This window comes from Buteo buteo, chromosome 4, assembly GCF_964188355.1.
Source record: "Buteo buteo chromosome 4, bButBut1.hap1.1, whole genome shotgun sequence".
Lineage (NCBI taxonomy): Eukaryota > Metazoa > Chordata > Aves > Accipitriformes > Accipitridae > Buteo > Buteo buteo.
In genome coordinates this window covers 12,153,593-12,177,453 of record NC_134174.1, presented here as the reverse complement: position 1 = coordinate 12,177,453, position 23,861 = coordinate 12,153,593, and the positions used below count along the sequence as shown (strand labels likewise).

At 39.0% G+C, this 23,861-nt stretch overlaps 1 protein-coding gene and 1 long non-coding RNA gene across 3 annotated transcripts in view; one reads left to right on the top strand and one right to left on the bottom strand.

Moving 5' to 3' along the window:
* Positions 1-10,931: 10,931 nt before the first annotated feature.
* Positions 10,932-18,269, bottom strand: LOC142030534 (uncharacterized). The gene is made up of 4 exons (XR_012650204.1): positions 15,500-18,269; positions 15,328-15,392; positions 15,184-15,250; positions 10,932-12,761 (listed from the first exon to the last, which is right to left on the bottom strand). It is a non-coding gene; the product is annotated as an uncharacterized LOC142030534 (long non-coding RNA).
* A 499-nt stretch (positions 18,270-18,768) lies between these two features.
* The window catches only part of GNAI1 (G protein subunit alpha i1), a 37,202-nt gene continuing 32,109 nt past the window's right edge, over positions 18,769-23,861 (top strand). For both annotated transcript variants that reach the window (XM_075024751.1, XM_075024750.1), the window contains exon 1: positions 18,769-19,280. In XM_075024751.1, coding sequence (XP_074880852.1) covers positions 19,163-19,280 — 118 coding nt within the window. In that variant the 5' untranslated portion in view covers positions 18,769-19,162. The remainder of the gene's footprint in view (positions 19,281-23,861) is intronic.

The window sequence follows — 23,861 nt, the reverse complement described above, 5'->3', positions numbered from 1 at the left end:
TTTCTCAAAGCTTTCCATCAAAATACATAGCTTCAAAATCACAGTTGGCATAAATCAGTATTGCTGTATTTAGACCAGTGGAATTCTGTTTATTTGTACAGTTGATAATTTGCTCACAGAGTTATTTGTGCCTAGACATTGGCATCCATAGCTTGATGCCATTAAAATATTTTAAAACATTACCAGTGCATATAAACAAAACTACAAAATACTGTGACATTAGTTAATTTTGAGGGTTTTATTTCAGTGGAAAACGGAAGAATTTCACTACACAGGGTAATGTCTCCACTTCTAGGGTATAGTATGGCATTTCGCAACAAAGCCTCACTATACTGCAAACTCATTTACAATACTTTACTACGATGACATATAGACCTATTCTTTCACCACTTCTATTGTTTTACTTCTTAGCTTCTATGCAGTCCTGTATTTCAGCTTCCCTCACTGAAGTAGTTTTTCAACCAATTTCCCCATCACTCAGGTTAGGTGGGATTCCTGTCTCCAAGCTTTTATCATCTGAAAAGTGGCGTAATCTAGGCTAGTTATAGAGGTTTCTTTTGTAATCAGTGTAGAGGGACTGATAAATCTAAGGGGTGACTCATCTAATCCCCAAATGGCTGAATACAATAGGAGACAAATTGTCCTTCAGAAGCTTCTATCTATCCCATTGCTTATATGGAGGTAACTAGATAAATTGCTTCGATTAGATACCTAATTTCTAGATAGCTAAAATGAGAAGAAAAAAAATCTGAATTAGCAATGGCAGCACAGTTTGGATGTAGCTGATCTACGTTTAACCACTGTGGCAGCACAGATGCCAGCATGCACTGTAAACCCACCCCAGGTGGAGAGAAGGTTAACACACTGCCAGCTGGACGGCGCCGTCTCTGGACTCCTGCGGTACCAAGACCAGGTCGAGTAACTCAGCACTAGCCATGTGCTGCTGCAACGTCTAGTGGGCCACCTAGGAGTAGTGGTCAGAAAGATGGAAAGTAGGCTGAGATAGATATGTGGCAGTCAGAAAATAGTGGTAGTCCTGTTGCACATCAGGGTTCACTGAACTGTGCACATCTAGCTTTTATTGTCCTGGGAAAATCTGGGGATTCTTTATATTTCTCTATATACAGAATTCTACAATGCATGTTCACATCTGCTACATGTCAATATGCTGTAAAAGAAACTTTGAATAATATAGCTCCTCTTGATACTTTTTGCATTAAAGCGAAGACATGTTAGCACTAAGAGTCCAGGCTTCTCCGTTATGATCCCTCCTATTTCTTTCTTCATAAGCTAGCACACTCACTTGCTCTCTTCCACCAATTATGACAGCAATTAAAGTGAATAGCTCACAAATTTCTCTGGTGAATTGTATTCATTGGATCTAGTCATGCCAGCACATTATTGCCCTCAGGAGTCACTATATTTTCTTTGCAGTACGTTATTGCATCTGCAATAGGAGGAGCAAAAGTTAATGTATGTCAGCTTCTCAACTGCTACAGTTCACTGCCAGCCACGTTTGATTAGAAGGATACTAGGCGACAGCAGGGAGAAAAATGAGCTGAATGCAATCTTCTAACCATAGCTTTGTCAGTTGTATTTGCAAATTATTAAAAGATATGTGTTATTTTACAGAAGAGTAATGAGGAACTCGAACTTGGAAAACACAGGCTGTACGCTAATAAAAAGGACAAAGCTAATTTCTTGCAAATAACACCAAAAATTAACAAAGTTGTCATGCTGATCAGTTACAGTCTGGATGAACAACTGGGACAGAAGAGATATGTAGAATTTGAGGCTTTAGCAAAAAAACCTCAACAACCTTTCAGCCTTTCCATCCTCCTCCTCCTCCCCACCTCTACCAAAAAGACCCTCTTCCTTTCCTGGGACATGAGACATGGCCCGTGGCAGAATCAGAACCAGGTCGTGAATTTGAGGAAAGGCAGTATAAAACTACACAAGTTAATAATTAAAAACCATCTGATTGAAAAGGGAAAAGCCTCTAAAGGAAAAGTATTTATGATCTGGCTCTGCGATGAAAGATGGGAAGCCAGACCGGGTACACAGAAAGACTACTGGAAGGTAATGATTGCAGTCAGAGTTTTCCTTTCCCACCATTAAAATATTTCTGTTGCTCAATAGTAAATAATATACTGTGGGCAGGAGCTATATACAAAACAGAGATACGGTAACAAAAACCAGATTATACTTTTGTTATATTTGATTCTAATCGACAGAAGAACAATGACAGGCATTTCTCCAGTATTTCATAACTTGTTGAGAAGCAGAGCTAATGAGGTTTTCTGGAATCAATAGTGGCAGTCAACAGCACCGGCCCCTTTTGGGCATATTCTTCACACTAACCATGGTAACAGTGTTAAGTGTTTCCATTAATGTAACTCTATGTCACCTGCCATACTATGCATTATTTAATGACCTTTCTCAGACATACAATTGCTTTTTAAAATCAGCAGGTGATTTGTAAGATTGTTTGATTGTATCCCTTGGAGTTGGCTCGTCATACCAGCCCAGCTTTTTGCTGTTTTTAAGAGCACAGGAAGAAATCAACTGGCTAAATAGATAGGGCAAGTGTTCACACAATGCCCAGACTGGAAACCTAGAGGGATTTCATACTAATCTGATGCTCAGAGAGTGCAATAATATAAATGACCAGTTCAAAGCCATAGAAACAGCCCTAGAGTTTAGTAAAAAGTCCTATGATTGTCTGTTAGCTTCTCATTTTGAACAGTACCTTATTTCCTGATGTTTTTCCCTGATTGATTCAATGGCTTTATCAGTTTTTAGTGACAGTATTTGATTTCTACATCCTTTTCAGTTTCAGTATAAAATCAGGAGCTTTTCGTCAGACTTGGTTGTCATCCCTCATTCCTTCTTTTCAGCTGTGACTGTTTATTTGTTGAATTTATTCCACCTACCCTCCAGCTATTAGCTATATATTGTCTCCATAGCAATCCCTCTCTTCTCCTCAGCACAGAAGCAAAAGAAGAGGCTTGGTAATTGTGATTTTAGATGCAAGGTGTCATTTGAATGCTTTCAGGAGTACAAACAGCAGGGGATATGGCATTTCTGACACTTTTGGATACCATCACTGTGTGCATTATTTTTTCCATATTCATGTTTCATCAACCATTTGCAAATTTTCATTTAACTTGGCTTATTTTAACATTGGCTTTGCTCACATTTTATAATCATTAACGATATGAACTTAATAATACTGTGTTCTTCTTGTCAGGTTGCTTTTCTCATGCAATTTTACATTTACACTACAAGTCTTAAGAGATCTTTGCAAATTATTCTTCCCATAATGTGGGGGGAAACCACTTGGTTAAAATCCCAAGATAACAGGTGAATAGGACTCTCTTCCACAAACCTTTGCCATATCTTTTCTATCATTTTGGCTTTTTTACAACAAAGTGATATTGTTAATATCAAGAAAGATCGCTTTCTCTCCACTGCCAACAACAGTTAGTATACATCTTTTTCCTTGAATCATTCACAACTAATCCCATACTTATGAGAAAGAATACATTTTTGTATGTGTATGTTAAGAACGTCATCCAAGGGACTGGATGTTGTTTCTGCTTCATCCAAGTTTCTGCTTCCATGTTCAGTCTTTGTGTACTAACAAAAATGGCACCCTACATTTAGAGTTTATTACAAAGAACTAAGCTGAGTAATGTACACATTTACCACTGATTGCAACATTGCTAGATAGCAGCTGAAACATAGTAATGTATTTTGTATTTTTATTTATAGAGTGAATTAAGTGCGGATGGTTCTTTAGAACACAGCGAGCTTTAGGCTATGCCTTGGATAGTTTGGTGTCTAGCAGGAGCCTTAATTAAACATTATGTAGAAACATGACAGTAGGGGCAGACAGGCTTATATATAATTTGAGAGAGAGAGAGAGAGAGAGAGAGAGAGAGAAAGGAATCTATGTCCCCCAAAAGGTCAGTGAAGTATAACATTTTCCAACTAGGAAGAACCACAGGGGAAATTTAAATGGAGGCTAATGACCCAAAGTGAAGTTTGGCCAGCATTGTAAGACTTACTTTTGAAAAACACAGCAAAGGGTACTGTGTTATTAAACACTATACTTATTTCTCAAAGTCTACACAGGTTCATTCACCCAAACTAAATGAAAAGGATTAACTATTTGTAGGCTTGCACTTTTGCTTTGCCTTGAGGTAAATAAAGTCCACTATCATTAGATACTCTGTGTGCAGCAAGAGCATTATCTGAAGTTCACTGCTATTCTTTAAATATTCATTATAAATTCAGTGGGATCAAGTTAAGGGTCTAAGTAAGATATTTATATCCTTTCTGTTGAAAAGTACTACAGTTTGAAGGAAACCTTGCTTTCCTCTCTGTATCTTTCAGTTTATTCTTACACAATTTCTAGCAAATTTTATGAGATTTTGGTATATTATAGTTGGCAAGGTCCTTATTAATCAATGAGTATATTAAACAAAATTAAAGAAGGAATGATTAACCTGTCAGGTTCTTGACTATTCGTTGTCAACCAGTGCTTGACTGCTTTATCACTTCTTTATGTGTTTTTGGCAATGAACTGATTCAATACTACTTTCATAATGAACATATTTCCTACTACCAAGGACCTGTTATTCCATAATTCTACACTGGTATGCAGAGATGATGCACTGGTTCAGTTAAGGACCACGTACCAGAGTTCTGCAAAAAGATGTATCTCTACTTACTTATGTTGCTTCCCCAGCAGTCTATCCACACAAGAGCCCATGAGGAGGAAATTAGCTTGGAAGAGCAGAAAGAGGGTTTGGAAACAAGCCACTTTTAACAAGAAGATCAAATTATGGTTTATCTTTGCTGTTATTTAATAGGTTTAATAGTAAGGAAGGCTCCAAGGAAGAATTAAAGCTTAAATCTCTACATGTTTACTGCATTAAGAGACGGAAGTATTTTGGGATAATTCCCTACCTAACTAGGAATTGGAAAAAAAGCTCTGACAAAAAACAGCCTCAAGAGATTAATTAGTATCAAATTCAGGACAATCATGTTGGTAACAGGCACTTATTGACAACTTAAGTTATAAAAACATTTCTTATTAAACAACACTTGTTCAATGTTCAGTATTGTTTTAAATAAAATTTAATTTTCACTTTTCTCAGATTCAGCCTTTTATATACTAGCTCCACAGATGGACAGCATACATCTTGACAAAAAGAAGTAGTTACCAAAACTAGCTAGCCTTGAAGCAGAAAAGACTGCATGACAAGTAATAGAGGCCTTTTTTTATGATTTAGCATAAAAAAACTGCTTCTTGATAAAATTCACCACTGTAATTCAGTTTATACATATTAAAAGCAACCTAAGGACAGATATGGAAATCTTGTTTTAATGCAACTTATAATTCACTTCTTCACTACTATAAAGTATTTTTGTGGATATAGGAAGGTTTAAGGAGGAAAAAAAAATCAGAGTGAATAATAAAATATTGTCTTTAGTCACACAAAATCAAGATACTAATATTTGCAACACCAGTTTCTATAAACAAAACACTTACTAGCCTCACTTACAAAAAAGTTTCCTCATTGATTTGTTTTTACATGATTGTCCATTAGAGTATTTTGGAATATTTACTGGGGAATATTGGGGCCAGCTATTCTGAAAGAAGGGATACCACAAAAAGATAATTAATTTGAAATGATATTACAATTTCTGTATGTCAGTAATTAACATTCTTGGTCTCATCCTGCAAGCGAATGAGAGAATGCAAAGGAAGACCATAAATTATCCTTAGTATCAACAGATTTCTCTTCAGGCTACAGTGAAAAAATAATGGTAGAGATAGCAAAGAAGCTTGTGCTATAGCTCTCCTGCAGCAGATTTATATATATAAAATCATATATCTATAAAGCTTTTTAGTGTACTTTATTTTTTATATGCACATATATCTGTTTGTAAAGCCTTTGGCTTTTACAGTATAAATTAAGTACACTGAAATGCCACAATTCCATGTAGTTTAAGACCTTATTACCATTGAGAGAAGACAAAATTCACACTGCTGCAATGTGGTCATTATCGATGCAAGTGTATTTTTTCAGGTATATTTTTTATATTTTTCTGTGAAATTACTGTTTAGGCAGAAGAAAGAACAAATAAGCATTAACACAAAGTACTAAGCAACATTTTTTGCAGTGGAAAAAGCAGGAAGGAAAGCAGAGGCGGCAGGATGCTAGCAGTGAGCTAAATTATTTGGATTTGTAAATTCTGGAATTCAGTTTTGTAAGTAAATTTGTCTACAGCTATTTTAGAAGCATAGTAAAATATTCCTAAATAAAAAAATATGTATTCCATATAGATCAATACCATATATGATCAGTAATCTGTAGTTTCATAAACCACTTACAATATATTACTGATGTTTTTGCAAACAGATGTGTCCAAGTTTGAAGACTTCCCAGATTTCTTATTTCAGCCTTTTTCAATCTTCCTATTAGTATTCAGCTTTCTGACTACCAATAAATACTTCTAAATTTGAATACTATTAATTAGAAAATTGATCAGCATACTGAAAATGAAAGTTTTTTTGTCTGTCTTTTTTTTTGGTTTCAACTTCGTTAAATGTGATTCTCATTTTGCACAATGCCGAGCATTTCTGTGTCGGCCAATCATGATCCATCTGCATTATGTAATTGTCAAAAGCCTGTCTTGGCCTTGAATCATTTTGAAAGCAACTATTGTACAGTGGGTCACTTGCCATTTTTATGTAATTGTCCAGAGAATGTCCTAGTTCACATTTAAATGACTCTATGACACAAAATTTCTCCCAGCATTCAATCAGGCTTTTGTCTTGCTCTGAATAGATCCTATTAAAGAGCAGAAATGTATGAATAGAGAGATACCCCACCGCCTGCTTCAACCCACTAGAAGCTGTAACATGCTTGTGAATAAACAATATATATACATACATAAAGGGGAAGTTAAAATGAAAAAGCTTGGTATGAAAAATAACATTTATATTTGGATAGGATAGGCTAGTGTGGCCAAGTCAGTACTGCAACACCTATTCCTGAGAAAACTGCCATGTTTCTATGATACCTTTATGGTTCCTCATCCCTGAAATCTGGCTGGTTTGCTATCTTATTATGGCCTTAAATAGAGCATAGCAAGCTATGAACGTTCATTACTGTTTTGTACTGCGGACAGTAGTAGAGGGTGTCTGGGTCACACAGACACTTTCAAACTGTGCGCAGAAGCCAGAGGAGCTGGGGAGCCAATTCTGCGGTTTAGGCAAGGTACTGCAGTACTCCTGACCTTATAAGCTCTCCTTGAAGCACAGTAATGCCAAGTGTTTTTCTTGCATGGCCCTGGTAGCTCAGAAATTGCCGTGCTCCTGACTGCTGCACAGTGTGGGCATTCCGTGTAAAATCAACTCCCTATCAGTGCTGGTCAGAGTGTCCTTTGTGTCTGTAATCTCCATGGTCAAGTCACATATTTGCATCACATGTTTGCCCACGATGTCATAACTGGAAAGCACTATCTGTTCTCTCCCCAGTTCTCATTGTCATATTTATCAATTACATAAAGTATCCTGTTTAGATATCAGATGAGAGACTGGAGAGTCAGACTACTCAGCACAATAATATAACTACAAAGGTGATTTTTTAATGCCAACACCAGCTTCTCTTTTCTGCCAGTCACCAAGATCCGAAACTTTAGTAAGAATCAAAATTCAGCAGCCAGTAAAAGGCTTGGTAAACCTGGCAGGTAGACCTGTACTGCATTCTTATGTGCCCATACTTCTCTTTTCCAACGGCTTTTAGGTGATTTTTAATCAGTAACATAAATCAGGCTTTGAACTATAACTGTAAGGCCAAGCAGCCGTTAGGCTGGCAATGAGCTAAAAAGTAGTTCAAAGGAACATGAAAGTTGCCAGGTATCTCTACCACATTTTCTAATGAATTAAAAGGTTCCTTTTATTCCAATTACAGAATACTGTATCACAGCTATCTGTGGCAAGTCACACATCTTTAGTTTAACTAAGGGACAATCATGCTGTTTCGAGAATCAGCTTCACTTGTGGGATCCTTCGCAAGATCACGCTGAGGCAGTTCGTAATGTGTAATTAGAAGAATTTGCTACAGTTCATTCCTAAATTATTTTGTCATAGGTATGCTGACATTAAGGAAGTATAGATTATCTAGTTTGGTTTTCCATCTATCACTGACCCTTAAATTAAGTACTTGTCATTTAAGAAAGAAAGTTTCAACGGTCTCCTCAGTGCATTGCCTGGCATGAGGCAACGGCTCTGAACCCACGCCTTCGTCTTGGTGAAACACGGGTGTCCGTACCTTCTGAAGAGACGGTCCAAGCCGCTGTGAGACATGGTGCAGCCAACTCCCTCTGTGGCTGCTCACGCTCCTCATCCTTTTTATTAGAGAATTCTCCCTGGGCATTTTTATGACGATTTATACATTGACTGAAGATTTTCAACTTCCTTTTTTTGGTGCATCCACACTAGCTCTGTAAGTAGTATTTCAATATTGGTCTCATTAAAACTTCAAGAAGAGGCAATTTTACCTCTTCATACACTTATTCTTTGTTTAGCTGTATAAACATCTTTTTTCCCCCCAGGGTCCAGCATTACCATCATTCTGGGTCACTCTGTATAACTGCCTTAGCCTCATCATTACTTAACGTTTTGTTAGCGTGTGTCATATGCAAGTTTTATCAGATATGGTATGATAATTAATTCAAAGTTATCAAGCACAGTGTTGAATAGAACAGAAATGAGTCCTGTTTTCTACAGGCCCTTCTACAAATGTCATCCATTGATGAAAATCTAGACATAATATTTACATAAATGTCACAAACGACAAAAACACATATCTATGTAACGATACAAAATTTTATATATATTTTAAAAATCTGCCAGCTCACTCCTCTCAAATCTCTCTATGGTCTAAATCATGGATAAAGCATATTGCTGCATTTTCAATCTGAATGTCATGGAATACTTAATCAAACACCTTACAGGTTTTTATAAAAAAAAAAATATTTATTTTTGGAAAATAAAATTCAGTAAACTATTGATTGGAATTTATTTTATTCCTACCTTTTGATTTGTAAGGAATTGAATTGTATATCTGTTTTCTGTTATTTTGACTCAGGCTGACCAGCCTACTGCAGCAGGCGATATCTTGGTGCACTATTTCAATGTTAGTATCATATTATTTTTTTTATAATATTTCTATATGTATCATCTCATTGCTACTTTTTAATAAGTAATATAATAACAACAGATCTGGGTTTATAGGAGCAGAAACTCATTGCAGAAACCTACTGTTTATACATGACTTAAACATACTTCAGAATATCTCTGGAAAAGAAAAAGCACAATATAGGCCAAACTCATGCCAACTTTGCCTAGCAAAAACAAGGGTTGTGATGGGACTTACTCTTACTTTGCTCCAATATGCAAAGGAAGCATAGATTAGTGAGAGAGAAGGCTTATTTAAGATGAAGGAAACCTACCAAATGGGTCAGTTTAGAACTTATGAGAATGTTATAAGGTCTTCGGGGGTTTTTGTGGTTTGGTTTTTTCTTTGGTTGTTTTGTTTTTGTAAAAATGCAGTTTGTGCATTCCAAACTGTTTTGCTCACTACCTCTCTGTTTTCAGCCTAAGACACCATTCTGGGGGAAAACTGCCCATTGCTTGCAGGTCTGTGCTGAAACCAGAGCCTCAGGCTCCAGCCCAGCCCACCCATGGGAGACAGAGGGAGTGCTGTGAGCCTCAGGAAGTGAAACTTGTGAACTGCAGCTATTCAATGACATAATAATACTTATCCATCAGCAAAGGTGCTGCTAAGAATCGTAATGGTTTCTCAACTGACCAGTTTCAATGAGCAGGGAGCCCTGTAAGCCTCTGAGTTTTCCAGTGATAAGCAGCACTGGGAGCCTGTCCGCCCAACAAGTGCCTGTCCATAGTCTACCTGCCTTGCCACACCCGTGGGAAGTGAGCTCTTTAGTCACACCATAAAGCACACTGTCATGATGGCATTTAAACCACTGCCACATCTTCCTTTTTTTCAAGGCTTTCTGTCCTGCAGATAATGGACAGAAACCCATTCTGTGTGCCAGGCACCTTACTTGCTTGTACCTCCATTCATGATCAGCTCCTGATTACTGTATCTATACAGTATCGCTCTGCTCCAGCTGGAGCTCACTGCTTGTCTGGACTTCACAGCTTACATCGGACTTCTCTGACCCTAGCTGTAATACTTTGCTTTCTTCAGAGTGCCCTAGATCTTTTTCTGATCATAATTCTTGTTTGCAACTTGGTCCTACTAATTTAGGCGATAGTTGGGCATCTGACTCCCTTGTCTCTAGTTCCATTTTCATCTTTTTTTAACCAGCGAAGTACCCTGTGGACCGCTTTGCACTGCTGACCTGGATTGCCTGACCTTGGACTGAGTTTCTGTTAAAGCTCTAATCATTTGGGCAGCGGTCATTCTGCACAGAGCATTAGCATTCTGCAGTAACAAACAGCACTGAGTCTTTCCTGTTTAAATTCCTGATAGCTCTTTCTCATCTAAAAACATTTCCTGTTTTTGTTCCCTTAGACAGTTTTATCAATACATAGTTTTCTTAATCTGGGTTCCTCAAATTCTTGCAGCAAAGGCTCACAACTCAGTTTTATAGTTCTGCTTCAGTTAGGGAAATATCTGGATCTTCCAAATGCCTCTCATGAGAGAAGCTGAAAGCAACTTCTACTTTCTTGGGAATAAAGCCTAGATACACCAGCCAAAACTCGACAGAATAAACTGCATAGAATAGTTTGCCAGATTATTCAGTCAGATGATCTTGTGATGGACAAGGAAAAATTATTTTTGCATACTGGAGAGGAGAAGAAATTATTTTGTTAAGCAAGGTTTTTATTTATAGATTCTTTTACCGCTTTCTTCAACACTGTGTAATCCAAAGTTACAACCAAGTCTTATGGATATTGATGACAGCGTTCTTCGTTCCTTACAGTGGATCTGGGATTTGGTATTAGTAATCTCTAGTAATAATAATATATTATTTCTATTGCTAGCCATAACATTTTTAAGACAAAATATTACTGAAAATATTTTTTTGTTATTTTACAAATAGATTTTATGCCTGTTTCAACACTGTATTTTTATTAAAAAAGTTTGTGTTACTTGATTTTATTCTGTTAACACAATTGATTCTACAAACTTTATTCAAGGACAAAAAATCTTCCATCAGAATTCTTCTCTGGTACATGTGATTATTTTTTTTTGGTGAGATTTAAACAGATCAACAGGATACTCCAAGGCAAAACTTCTTAGCTTTCAAAGGGAAGATTATATTCAAAATGTAATTTATAATACTAGGCACCATTAGACATAATGTATTATTCAGCTAAACACCACAATGGTATTCAATTCACAACGATAATTAAAAATTAATAACTTTGTAACTATTGATTTTCTGTATTCTGCACAGATATTGAGAAAAGTGAATTAGTCTACTTGAAAAAAAGTAGCAGCCCATTATTACTACAAGCTTTAAGGACATTGAACATGTAAACAAACAACAGAATGGATAACATCACCCAGGCAACTTGGACTAATTTATATAGAAGTGAAGCAAATGCCAAGGCAAACAAAGGAGCACTGAAATATAACCAACTATGTGCTGGGTTTACTTGTTCCTGTTCGGAAGATAAAGGAAGAAGCATTAGAAACCGCCATTTCCTGTAATGAGACTAATATCTGTTTTGCTCTGAGTAATTATTCATTTCATATAAACCAACAAAATACAACCCATCTTGCCACCGCATTAGAGAATATTCTGCATATTCATCCACATCTCTGTGATGACAGGAAGTGTTCTGCTTTTTTTAGGCAATTTAAAGAGAAACTTAAATGAGAAAATTATTCAGTCCACAGAAAAACAACATTTTGAATGGAGATGGAAATTAACTTAGATATTACGATTTCAAGGCCTAAACTATGAGTATATCTTTCCTCCCAAATCATTTAGGATCAGATTTTAGACAAAAGTTATAATGACTTCATTTACCCAAATAAAAACATTGTTTTTGCAACACAGTAATTGTCAGCATAATCTGTCTAACTACGTAAGAATTCTGAAAGCTGCTGAGCACCCTGGCTGTAGATCGGGAATTCATTTACTTAAACACATGTATAACTTGCAGCACTTGAGCAGTTCCAAAAGAGAAATTCTGGCTATACTTAAGTACAGTAACAGTAAAGTAATAGTAATGGTAACATTTCCATTGACTTCAGTGTACCCAGGGTTTGAACCATGAACTTTGTTGCTTCTAGTAAACTGCTTAAAACAAAGGCTTGTTGTTTTATTTATATCAACTGGTGTAGCTAAGAAAAAAAAGACAAGCTTTAGGGCACACAAAATGAAGCAGCAGAATTCAAAGCTAATTACAAGCTAAGAGTAAATGCAAGCACAGAGGTAAGTATAACTCTGGATTGAATCTGGGACCTTGTATGACTGAGAACGAAAAGGAACATTTTGAAGATTCAGCATACATGTAAACATAAAACCATGGCAAAGGCCTTCTTTCAGACCTGCTTCATGTTGCTGCTCCGTAATAATCACTGAAAGGACACAATTTTACAACTTTGTTTCTTCTCCATCTTTTGTAATCAAAAGAATCCCATAGAGTCATAGTAATAGAATCCCAAGTTCTAGTATTAGACTTTATGTCGTCATGTCTGGGGAAGAGAAAGACAAACCCACTTTGATATATATTTCAAAGTTATTTTACTTGGTATTTATTGATCAGTACTCACAGTTATTCAACATTCTGAAATGGGAAGACTACTACCATAACCCACACATAAATGTTTGCAGAAATAAAAAGGACCACTTATTAAAAAAATATTTTTCATTTACATGTAAATATCATGTACCTTTCATTTGCAAGAAAACAAATAATATTTATTGGATAACATGGTCATAATCTACTCCATTCAATCAATAGACTTTACCTGCAATTTATTTAAAATTTGTAATTATGGAAAAAGTCTCTGAATCTCTGTAAGTAATCAGTCCTATTCTTTGGTTTGCTGATATGCTTTGTCAGCAAAATGGTTGCTGGATTTGTAGTATATTTATAACTAGGAGTTAAAACCTTGTACTAATACATTATAGAATCTATTCTATTCACTATGCAGTAAAAGAAAACAGACTATTCAAGGTACCTACCCATAAGAGCTGCCTTTCAGAGTACATGTGAAGACACTAGATATGACAGTCAAAAAGTTGTTATATTTTCTTATAGTTACTCTGTGCTTATGTGAGAGAAAAATGGAACATTCCTGCAGTAGTTTTCCTGAATATCTTTTTAGTATAACATCTTACGTAGTTGTTTCACTCACTATACTTTTACGGATCTTGAATAAAGATGTTTATCTTAAATTCATTTAAAAAGACACCGATTTATGATGACCTAGCATCATTAAGAGTAAACATTACACTGATGGATATTTTTGCATATACACTGATGTTTATGTCCTACAATTCAAAATTGAAACAGTCACTACAAATAAGATTTACTAAAGCTTTACACAAATAGAACGATATCCACTCTATAGTTTTTGCTGATGTGACAACTGCACATGAATATACATATTTATGTATCTAATTTTTACTCATATGCAATGACATTTACAAACACAACACTTAGTGGTTCACAGTGCTGTTTCACGCTTACTGTGAAAGAATTTAAATTTATCCATACCTACAAAGAAACAAAGAATAATATAACTGCCTGGACCACACGCCAAAGAGGCTTGTATTTCATAATATTACATGTTTACCTGATTTTTTTGCGATTTATTTTATGTACAATTCATTTTTGCTATGGGTATACATACTAAAGACATTATGGTCTGAAGTTCTACACGATTTTGTGCTGGCCTCTTAGCACTATGGAAACAAATGTGTATCTCTGTGTGTGTGTCTCTCTCTCTACAAATTAATATAATCTTTATTAATAACATGCTCAATTTTTCAATGAGTTCTTTTGTTTATTTATACTATGAAGTCCATATCATGATTAGTTCCTTTGCAACTCAGGGTTAGAATGGACAGCAGATTATGTAGCTTGTTTTGACGTAACTATTCAGAATTAAATCTAAGAAGATAATCTTTCAAAAACATGCAGACTGCACAAAAAGAATTCTGCCTTGCTGAACATTTGCTCCTGGGTCTATGATATTCTAGTAGAAGACTTATCTACAGTGTTTTGAACAATGAAATTATCAACTTACAGACTCACACAACTTGTTGGAAACCTGATCTTCTGGAAAAGTTAACATAATAGGAATTAAATGTCAAACTCCCCTCTGCCCCATTGCTGAGCCTTCTCCTAGCAAAACATAGGCAGTCCACCTTCCAGAACCTCTGGATTACACTGTGTGCATACACAAAGCTGATTCTCCTCCCCCATTAGTGTAATTAGCACTGCCTTCATTAAAATTAACAGAATCCTCACTGTGTATTTCAGGGCAGCAGTGAGTACTAGGTCCTGCAGAGTACTCACTGCCCTACATGGCATACGCCCCTCCTCCCTCCCAACAGCACCATCCTCGCACAATATACACCTTGGAATCTCCCAAGGCACTGACAATAATTACTTGCATCCATATTAACAAGAACTATAGGTGTTAGTATGCTACCAAGTTACAGCTTAATCAATTCAGTATTGTTCAGCTATGGTGTTAGGAAATTTTAAAACTGAACTTGTTTTGTGGTTCCAAGAAAAATCTCATTTTGAATTAAGCATACAAAATCTCTTAGTCAGAAAGGTGTTGCAACACAGAGGTGTTGCATGTGACACCTGAAGTCTGCCCTGTTATTAGTGACATCGCTGAACAGGAACGTTATCATAGCTAATTAACATCTAAAGTATCCACTATCTATTAATTAATCACACTAACGCCAGAGGAGAATCAGCGTCATTTATGCAGAAGGTCCTTGAAGGTGAACTGCATGTATTCTGCCAGGAGACTCAGCAATGGGGCAGAGGGGCATTTGACATTTAATTCATACAGTAGATTTGTATTTGCTTTGATGACTGTTTACCATTTTTTCATCTGTTTAAATTTCAAATAGTGTAATACAGCTTCTTACCGTTGCTAATGATTTAGATATGGTGCCACATGGAACCACAGCATCACATGGGAGGCGCCTAGTTAATCTGGAAAAAAATGGGGGTTACTAGAACTGTAAAAAAAGTCAAGAAGCTGGCTAAAGGCAAAACTGCAATACACATACCTTAAAACTGAAGCGGTAGTATGGAAGAAGATACCTTGCACTGAATCTTGGGAACATTTTGTTTTCTTAGCACAAAAAGAAAGTAAATAAATTTGATAAAATTTTATTTTGGTTTAGCCATTGAGTTATAATTATGCATATAGTTACATGCTTTATTCAGAAAGTATTTTACCTTGGTTTATTCAGTTTTCCAGAGATAGAAATTCAAATTCTTGCCCACTTTCCTCTATTTCTTTCATAACAGTTGTATTCAATTTCTCATATATAATTTTGCGTACTGTGTCTGGTTAAAGATGAGAGCAAATAAGGTGGTTGAATCAGATAATTTAAATTAAAATCTGAAAAACAGCAAAACAGAAGGCTGAAGGCTAATCATTATCCCCACAAAACATTGTATATTCCATACCACACACGAGAAACTCTATCTATTAAGCCCATGCAGTAGCAGCTAAAGATAATCTTACAGAAAAATGAGCCCAAGAGCAGGTGATGGGGACTCGAAAGGAGGTCATACCAAAGAACAGCTATTTGTTGTTAAAGCAAGCAAAACAACAAAATCTCTTGAAATAATCCTCTCTCAGGAACGAGGCCACAAAACACACACAGAGCTTCTAAGCAATCTCCCAACTTGTCAGATAAAGGGAAAAGCTGTGTAATTCTAACTATAGAGATGAAATATACTCCTTCATATAACCATACTGCTGGAAGCAACTCTAATCAATGCATTAGACCAAATACATTCCTGACATTTTGGAATAAAACTGATAGATGATGTACTGCCCAAATACAGACTATATTTAACTATTTAACTATAGTTTCTTTTACTATGCGGTAGAATATTTCAGATTATAAGAAAATACTTTAAGACATCATGTACAGATCTATACTAGCCCCAGATATAGATTCAGGCCTCTACCGTTCTACAACTTTACATCGTGTAAGACATTATTTGTTGTAAAGCATAACATAATTAGGACTAGCTAAATGTATAAAAAAAGCAGATACTATACAATTCTGTTTTCCTGCTATAGGGTGATAAAAGGAAAAGGAACTCGGGCCTATTTCACCCTTTATACCTATGGCTGTAGTGACAATGTTAAAAAGGCAAGAGGGCAGACAGAACCGTTGGAGACACTCTTAGTCAAAAGTATAAAAACGTGTGTGCTGGGCACATGATAAAATGAAACAAAATCCATGCAAAGCTGGGGTGTCCTATTTGTAGTACCTCTATCCTTATAACATCTACCTCTCTCATTATCACATATTTCCATCTACCATAATCGCTGCTTACTACTTTCTTATCCCTTAATCTGCACACTTTCGTTTGCCAATATCCAAACCACGTGTTGTTTATTTCAGAAATCATTCTTTATCCTTTATCTCCAAACCAGAAAACTATCCCTAAGCTTATTAATCCTCTTCTCCCCTCACTCCATTCTTTCCTGAGTAGCAGTCTATATCAATACCTCTGCCACTTTGTCACAGGAGACACCAGGAACCCTAAAACAAGACTAGGTTCCCATATGTGAGGTGAACTGTTTTGTAAAAACTCTTATCCCATGGGACCAGTGTGGAAGTCTGCACAAGAAGACACAAAACGGACTGCGTACATGAACCGCTCAGGAGGGCAAATGGCTGGTGGCAGAGAAGCAAGTCACACCTCTCAGCTGCCCAGCCATTCTCTATAGCAGTAGCACAATGGACATGGCCAAATAAAATGACTCAGAGGTCTTATGAAGTCTTAAGAGTTAATGTTGTTTGGGGTTTCTGTAAGAAAGGATTTTATACCATACTTTGCTAGGGTTGAGTGCATGCTTACCAACCAGAAAATGTTAAAATTATTTATGTCACAGTTTAATTGAGCATTACCTACTTCGTTTTACATCATTACTTATGGTTTATTCAGTGTCAGCAAAGACGCCTGTAAAGAAGAAAATCCAACACATCCAATAAAAATCGAACATTTGATACTTCTCCATCAAGATTAAGTATTACAGGAAAAATCTTTTAACTTACTGAATATAGTAATAGCTGAGTCTGACAAAGTCTTTGTACTCTAATGCTAAAACACCTCCTGTACTGTAAAATTGTGCTCTTTTCGAGCTCATTCTGGGGGCAGAAATTCTCAAGAGCCTATAGAAACAAAAAGCCTAAGGTCTCACCGGGGAAGACGAACCTTCATTTAACAGATTTGCCTTGTAGACTCTTGTGTCTTATGAAATGTTTTGACTGAAACTTTTCCTGAGAATCACCAAGTTTCATCTCACACGCAGGCTGTTCTGACTCTGCTTACTAGTTGTGGTGGGGAGCGGTGTGGATAGAGAGTCACGCAGAAACTCAGCTGACCCTGCTTTGAGCAGGAGGTTGGACCGGCTATCTCCTGAGGTCCCTTCCAACCCGAGTTTTCCTGTGACCCTATTGTAAGGTAACAGGAACTCTATTTTGTAATCCAAACAGCTCGACACGTGCATGGTGGGGAAAGAGCTGGATACATTGCACGTAGTTTTCTTAGGGGTTTTGTTTTAGAGACCAAAACAAAGCAAGCAACAAAACAACCCACGGGCAGGATGCGGATACGCAGACAGCCCCACACTCGAGCTCTGAGAAAGTACGCCAGCCACGCGAAAAGAAACTTGACCGAGTACTTCTGAGCCGTGGGGTGGGCTCATTCCGTGTGGCTTTCTTTTCGTGGGGGAAAACCGCTGCTGACTGGCGAGCCTCGAGAGTTGGAAGCCCCGCTGCTGCTGCCGCGGGGCCCCTCCCGCCCTTCCCCTCCTGAGGGGACGATCGCCCCGCAGCCCACAAGCCCCCAGCGCCGGCGGGGCCTGGACCCGCAGGCCCTTCGACAGATCTCGGCAACGAACGGGCGGGAACGGAGCACAAGGCAGGCGGGGACGCCGGTATCCGACGGCGACCGAGGCGGCCCGCAGGCGGGGCCGTGACTGAGGAGAGCGGTGCCCTCCGCCGGCTCCCGCTCCCCGCCACGCCTCAGGCGCCCTCACCCTCTGGGGCCGCCCCCTGCGGGCGTTGGTACAGCCCCACCCGGCGCTCCCCCGCCCCACCGAGGGATGGAACCTCCCGCACAAAACCGTTTAAATTCGAGCCCTCAACGGTCGCTTTCCCCTCCGCCACTGGCAGGTGTCCGGGGCTCGCGCCCCCGCGCGCGGCGTCGTCACACAGACGCAGCGCGAGCCGAGGGAAGCTGCGCCACCCCCCACCCCCCTCCCGCTTTAAACCTCATTCACGCTTTGGTTCTCTTGCCCGCCCCGCCCCCCCCCCCCCCCAAGGCCCGCCGATGCCGTGCGCACGCGCAGTGGCGCCGTGCCGCGCCGCCCTCCCCGTCGTGCACGCGCTCGCCCCCCTCTCCTCCCTCCCCCCCGCCCCCCCTCCGCGCCGCCGTGTGGGCGGGGCGCGCGACCGAGCGCCTCCGGTGGGGCGGGGGAGGGAGGGGGGGGGGCGGGAGCGCCAGGGCCGCGGCGGCGGGACCGGCAGCTTCTCGGCCGGCGGCAGCGGTCCCCGGTGCGCGGCCTCCGTCGGCGGCCCTCTGCCTTCTTTCCCTCTCCGCCTTCCCCTGGGGACGGCTTCGGGCAAGCCTCCCCTCGCCGCCCCCGCCCCGTTCTCTTCCTCGCCGCTTGCTTGCGTGTGAGGTGAACGCGGCGTGTGGTGCCTACGCCGCCGTTGCGTTTCAGGTGAGGGAGGGGGGGAAGGAGAAAGAGAGCGGGGAGGCACTCGCTCCCCCTCCCTCCTCAGCGCCTCTCCGGCGGCCCCGGGCGCGAAACCCCGCCGCTCCCTTGCTTCTCTTCTGCCGGCGCGGTACCACAGCCCCTTTCCCAAAATGGGCTGCACGCTGAGCGCCGAGGACAAGGCAGCGGTGGAGAGGAGCAAGATGATCGACAGGAACCTGCGAGAGGATGGCGAGAAGGCGGCCAGGGAGGTCAAGCTGCTCCTCCTAGGTAAGGGCTCCCGTGAGGTAAGGGTCCACCTGAAGTAATTTCCCCCCCTCCCGCCTTCCAGAAGCCCTGAGGGAAGAGCTTTCCCTGAGGCGGGAGCTTCCCTGAGGCGAGGTGCCCCCTCGCCTCCCAGCCCTGAGGTAATAAGGGCCCCCGTGCAGCGAGGGCGGGGCGGGTGCCCGCCGAGCCGGCTCGCAGCTCTTGCGGCACCCGGGGATGGCTGAGAGAGGGCCCCGCGTCTCGGGCGGGGAGGGTGGTTGGGCGCTGGGATGCTTTTCCTCAGGTAACGTGGCAGAGGCAACGCCGCTCTGCCGTAGTGGGGTGCGTGCTCGTGGCCCCTCAGAAGTTTTCGGGGTGAGGGGAGGCACGGCAGCCTGTTAACGCAGGTGAGCGCCTCGGCTTCTTTCGGGGCTAGAGGCAGGGTTGTTCTGCGGAAACGGCGCGGCGTAGTTTGTCCCGGGGCCTTTGTTTAGGGTGGACCCTAAGTTCTATACGAAGGGGATAAGATCTCGAACTTTTGACGTGGATTCTGCGTACCTCTGCTCAGAGGAAGGAAATTTTAGGTTGCAGGATGTTTGCTCTTAATGTTTCTTGTAGACCTGAACATCTCCTAAACTGTTGCTATAAGAATAAAGTGCAGAAAGCATCGAAGGAACACAAGGCAAACTACCATTTAACTTCCTGCATTGTTTCATTTTTGTGGAAGTTGCTTAGGTTGCTGAAATCTTACAGCGGGAAGTACAACCTTGATGGAGGTTCTAAATATATAATATAGTGACTCACAGAGTATGCTATCATGTGTTCTTGAGGTTTGCTCGCAAGTACTTGAAACTAGCTTTTTTGTATGTTTTAAGTGATATGCTTTTGTGTAAAGATAAGTAAGATTATTTTTAAAAATTACTATACAAGAAAAAAGGAAGCAAGGGTTTTAATTAGAAATACCTTTGTGCAGGACTAAAATTACTGTGCAACTTGCAGACAGCTGAATGCCGCAAGATTTGCGTTGTATTAATGTTGTAGGGAGAAGGAGTTTTGCAGTGTATGCCACCTAGCTAAACCAGACTGGATCCTTCTAATCGGGAGTTAAAAAGCTGTTGAGTTGCAGCTTTCCTCGTGCTGCCCTTCCCCTCCCAGAGCTATAGTTTCAGGCAAACTTTTTAAATGACTGACCAATTTGTTACTCCCCTAGACATTGGTTTTGCTACACTGTTCATCTACAGGGCTCTATTCAGTACGAACATGGTAGTAGTAGACCTCTTAAATAACTTCTTTCTGTTGCTAAATTCTAAAATAGCTCCAGAAAGGTACAGGAAACTGAAGCACTTGCATGTGTAGATGAAGAGATGAAATAAACCTAGTATGGGAAAAGCAAATGTCCTAAAATGTGTTTATAGATTTAAAATTTTTCTTGTGAGAGAAACAATTAAAGCTTTTCTTTTTGATTCGTTTTCCAGAAAGCGTTAGGCTTTTGATTGGTACTGTGCCTAGTCCTGTATGCCTTTGGAATCCTCAGATTGTTGCATGGAAAGGTTTTCCTGTATGTGATCAGTAGCAGTACTGCAGAAGATGTTATTGTCTTTTTCAAATGTGGCAAAGTAATGCTTTATGTGTTTTCTGGCAAGGCATTTAAAATCATTTTTTCAGTATTTTGCTGGTTTGTATGGAACTTTTAGTATGTGTAGTTTTGGTAGCCATCTTCGTATCTTTCATCATATTCTGTGGATATGGATAAAGTCCACATCTATAGAAAGATGCATTGAATTTGAGAACGAATTTTGTTGCTATTTTCAGTTGTTTAATGCTCTTATGTATAAAGTCCTATGTTATGAGCTTTTATTTTTGAATTTTATAAATTCTGTGTTTCTAATACAGAAAAGCTTTTGAGGAATGTACATTTATCTGCTGGAATCTCATGAAACCTTAGGATATGGAACAAATGTTCAAATGTGTTTTCTCATAGCGTTCTAAGCAGTAGCTTGGTGGGTTTAGTACTTCCCCCTCCCCTGTTAGAGAGCTGTGAAAACTAGCTGGCTAACAACTTCTTTTAGGACCATTGTTTGAATCATCATTTAAACAAAAATTACCTAAATGTTTATTGAACTCGGAATGAGGTTTTGTATATACACCCATGGATGCATTTGTTTATTTCACATGTCTTGGAATGAAAGTTTTTCTGTTACTGTTCCTTGCAAGTATGTCAGATTGTCTTAAATGTTATGTGAATACTTTATCTGATGGCAAAACTATTTAAAGTTACTTCCACTAGAGTCACTTTCTTCTCAGTGCTCACTTTCCCAATTGCTTGTTCAGGCCATATGTCATAGTTTATCATCTACTCGGTTGTACTCCTACATCTATTTATGGGCTTGTTCTGTTAAAAAGATACTGAAATAAAAGGAAAAGTACAAATTGTGGTCTGTTGCCAGGAAAATACAATGTGCGAGAAGCATCTAAAATACCTTGCTTATGTAGAAAAAGAGCGTGTAGCTGTATACCTGTTGACCCAGTAAGACAGATTTATTCCAGCATCTATAAAAACTGTTTTTGTGTGGTGATTAGAGAATCCTGCTGAATCTTGAGTTAGAATGCTCAACTGAGGGAAGATGTGTTTATAAAATCAGTCTATTTCTAGCCTTTAAATTTAATTTATTCCATTACATGCTTTTCAAGAGGTTTTTCTAAAACAGGAAATTGCAGTGATTTAATTAAAAGAGATAGATGTGACATTGCTGTACCTAAACAATGACTTTGTGAACAATATCACTGATCAGTTATTTTTATATTTTGTTGTTCTCTCTCTAAGAAGAAGCAGGCATATTTAAGCTATGCAAAATACTATTGGCCTGGATTATCTAAATTCTTTTGTCATACCTGTAAACTGGTTCATCATTTTGTACAAATTTGACTGCAGGTCATTTGGAATAAAAATATGGGATTCTGAACATTAGCCATGTATAACAATATTTTAACCTTGTAATTCTATGCACTTCAATGTGCTATCCCAACAGCAGGAGAACCTTTTCTGGAAAATTTCTGAGCGCCATCCTCATTAGTAGAAGTAAGCTGAATTTGAGCATATAGTTTGTAAGGCAAATGGAAAATGCTTGTTTATACATGGAATTTGCTGCTTTTACTTTTTTTAAAATCATTAAATAAATGAGCTTCTCTAATTTAAAACTATTTTCAATGTGTGACAAATACTTAAATTTCATGGGAACTCAACAAAAAATATAAGTGCAATCTAGTATATTGTCCACACTAAAAATTCAACATACAAAAGTGTTTTTCCTTAAGCACTTCAATATTCATGTCAAGTTGATAGTTCCCAAACTTCTTTTTCCTAATTGTTTGAAGTAGTATTTTGTTTTATTGTATTTTTGTTGTTGTTTCTTGTAGATAAGCTCATATATTTAGTGTGAGTGAGCTTTCTGAAAAGCAATGTATATTTTGGCTGGCTTCCAAGTAGAGAAAGTAGTAGACCCAAGTTGTTTTTCTCTTCCATGGTTCCTCATTTTAACTTTTAGTGTTCAACAAATAAAAATTCCAGTAATGCTTGCAGAATGAAGGTAATTCTACTCATCTTAGGAGACGGTTGTTCTGTGTGACTGATCTGTGTGCTGCATTAATATACATGTGATCCAGATCAGGTGTGGATTTGCAAGTATATTTCTGTTGAATTAGCTAAAGCACATAAGACTGAATTTATGCCAACTGCAGGAGAACAGGCAGTACCTCATTTAGTAGAAAACCTTCTGGTATGAGGTTAACTCATCAGGTTTTATGAATACATTCAAACCGGCAGCATGAGTTTATAGGATTATTAGCACTTTGTGTTGTGAATTATCACATTCTTCACCTAATATAGCAAATTCAGTGTTCAAGTTCTTGGTGTCTTGAATGAAAAAGGCAATAGATAGGTCCTAAACATCCTTTAGGAGTGGATCCTGGGATCCGGGAGGCCACAGACCATATATTTGACAACTGTAATTATCCGTCTTTTTTCTAGATAATCACATTTGTGGATTTAAGTTCAGTGGATACCTTTATACTCATGACCAACAGAACTACTTTTCTATTCCTGAATAGATCCTTGTGATTCATACTGGAACATTGGCATGTTGTGATCTTGAAGATTCCTGCTTTTTAATTTAAGACAGAGTACTGCTCTTAATCTTTTTCATTGCAGTTCTTCCTGTTCCTTAAGGCAGTAACTAGAACAATTCTATTCAGTTGTTATTCTAAATCTTCACATCTTGGGCATCTATTTCTCCTTGCTTTTCTTTTGTTACAGACCTGCATCTTTCTGTCTGCTCAGTCAACTGACTCCCACTGCACATTCATCTGTTCAACAGCATGATCCTTGCAGTCCTTGGAAATACCTGACTTCCTCCAGACCTGACTGCACATTGGACTAAAAAAAAAGATATATATGCTGTTTGTACCATTACTTCTCTTGCCTTTCCTCTAGAGTACTGTCTTTCTCCACATTTGCAAATAAAAATGACTTTAGAAGCCTGAACTTATGGGAGCTGTCAAAAAAGCCTTGTTCTCACAAACAAGTATTGCATGTTTCAGAGATGTTGA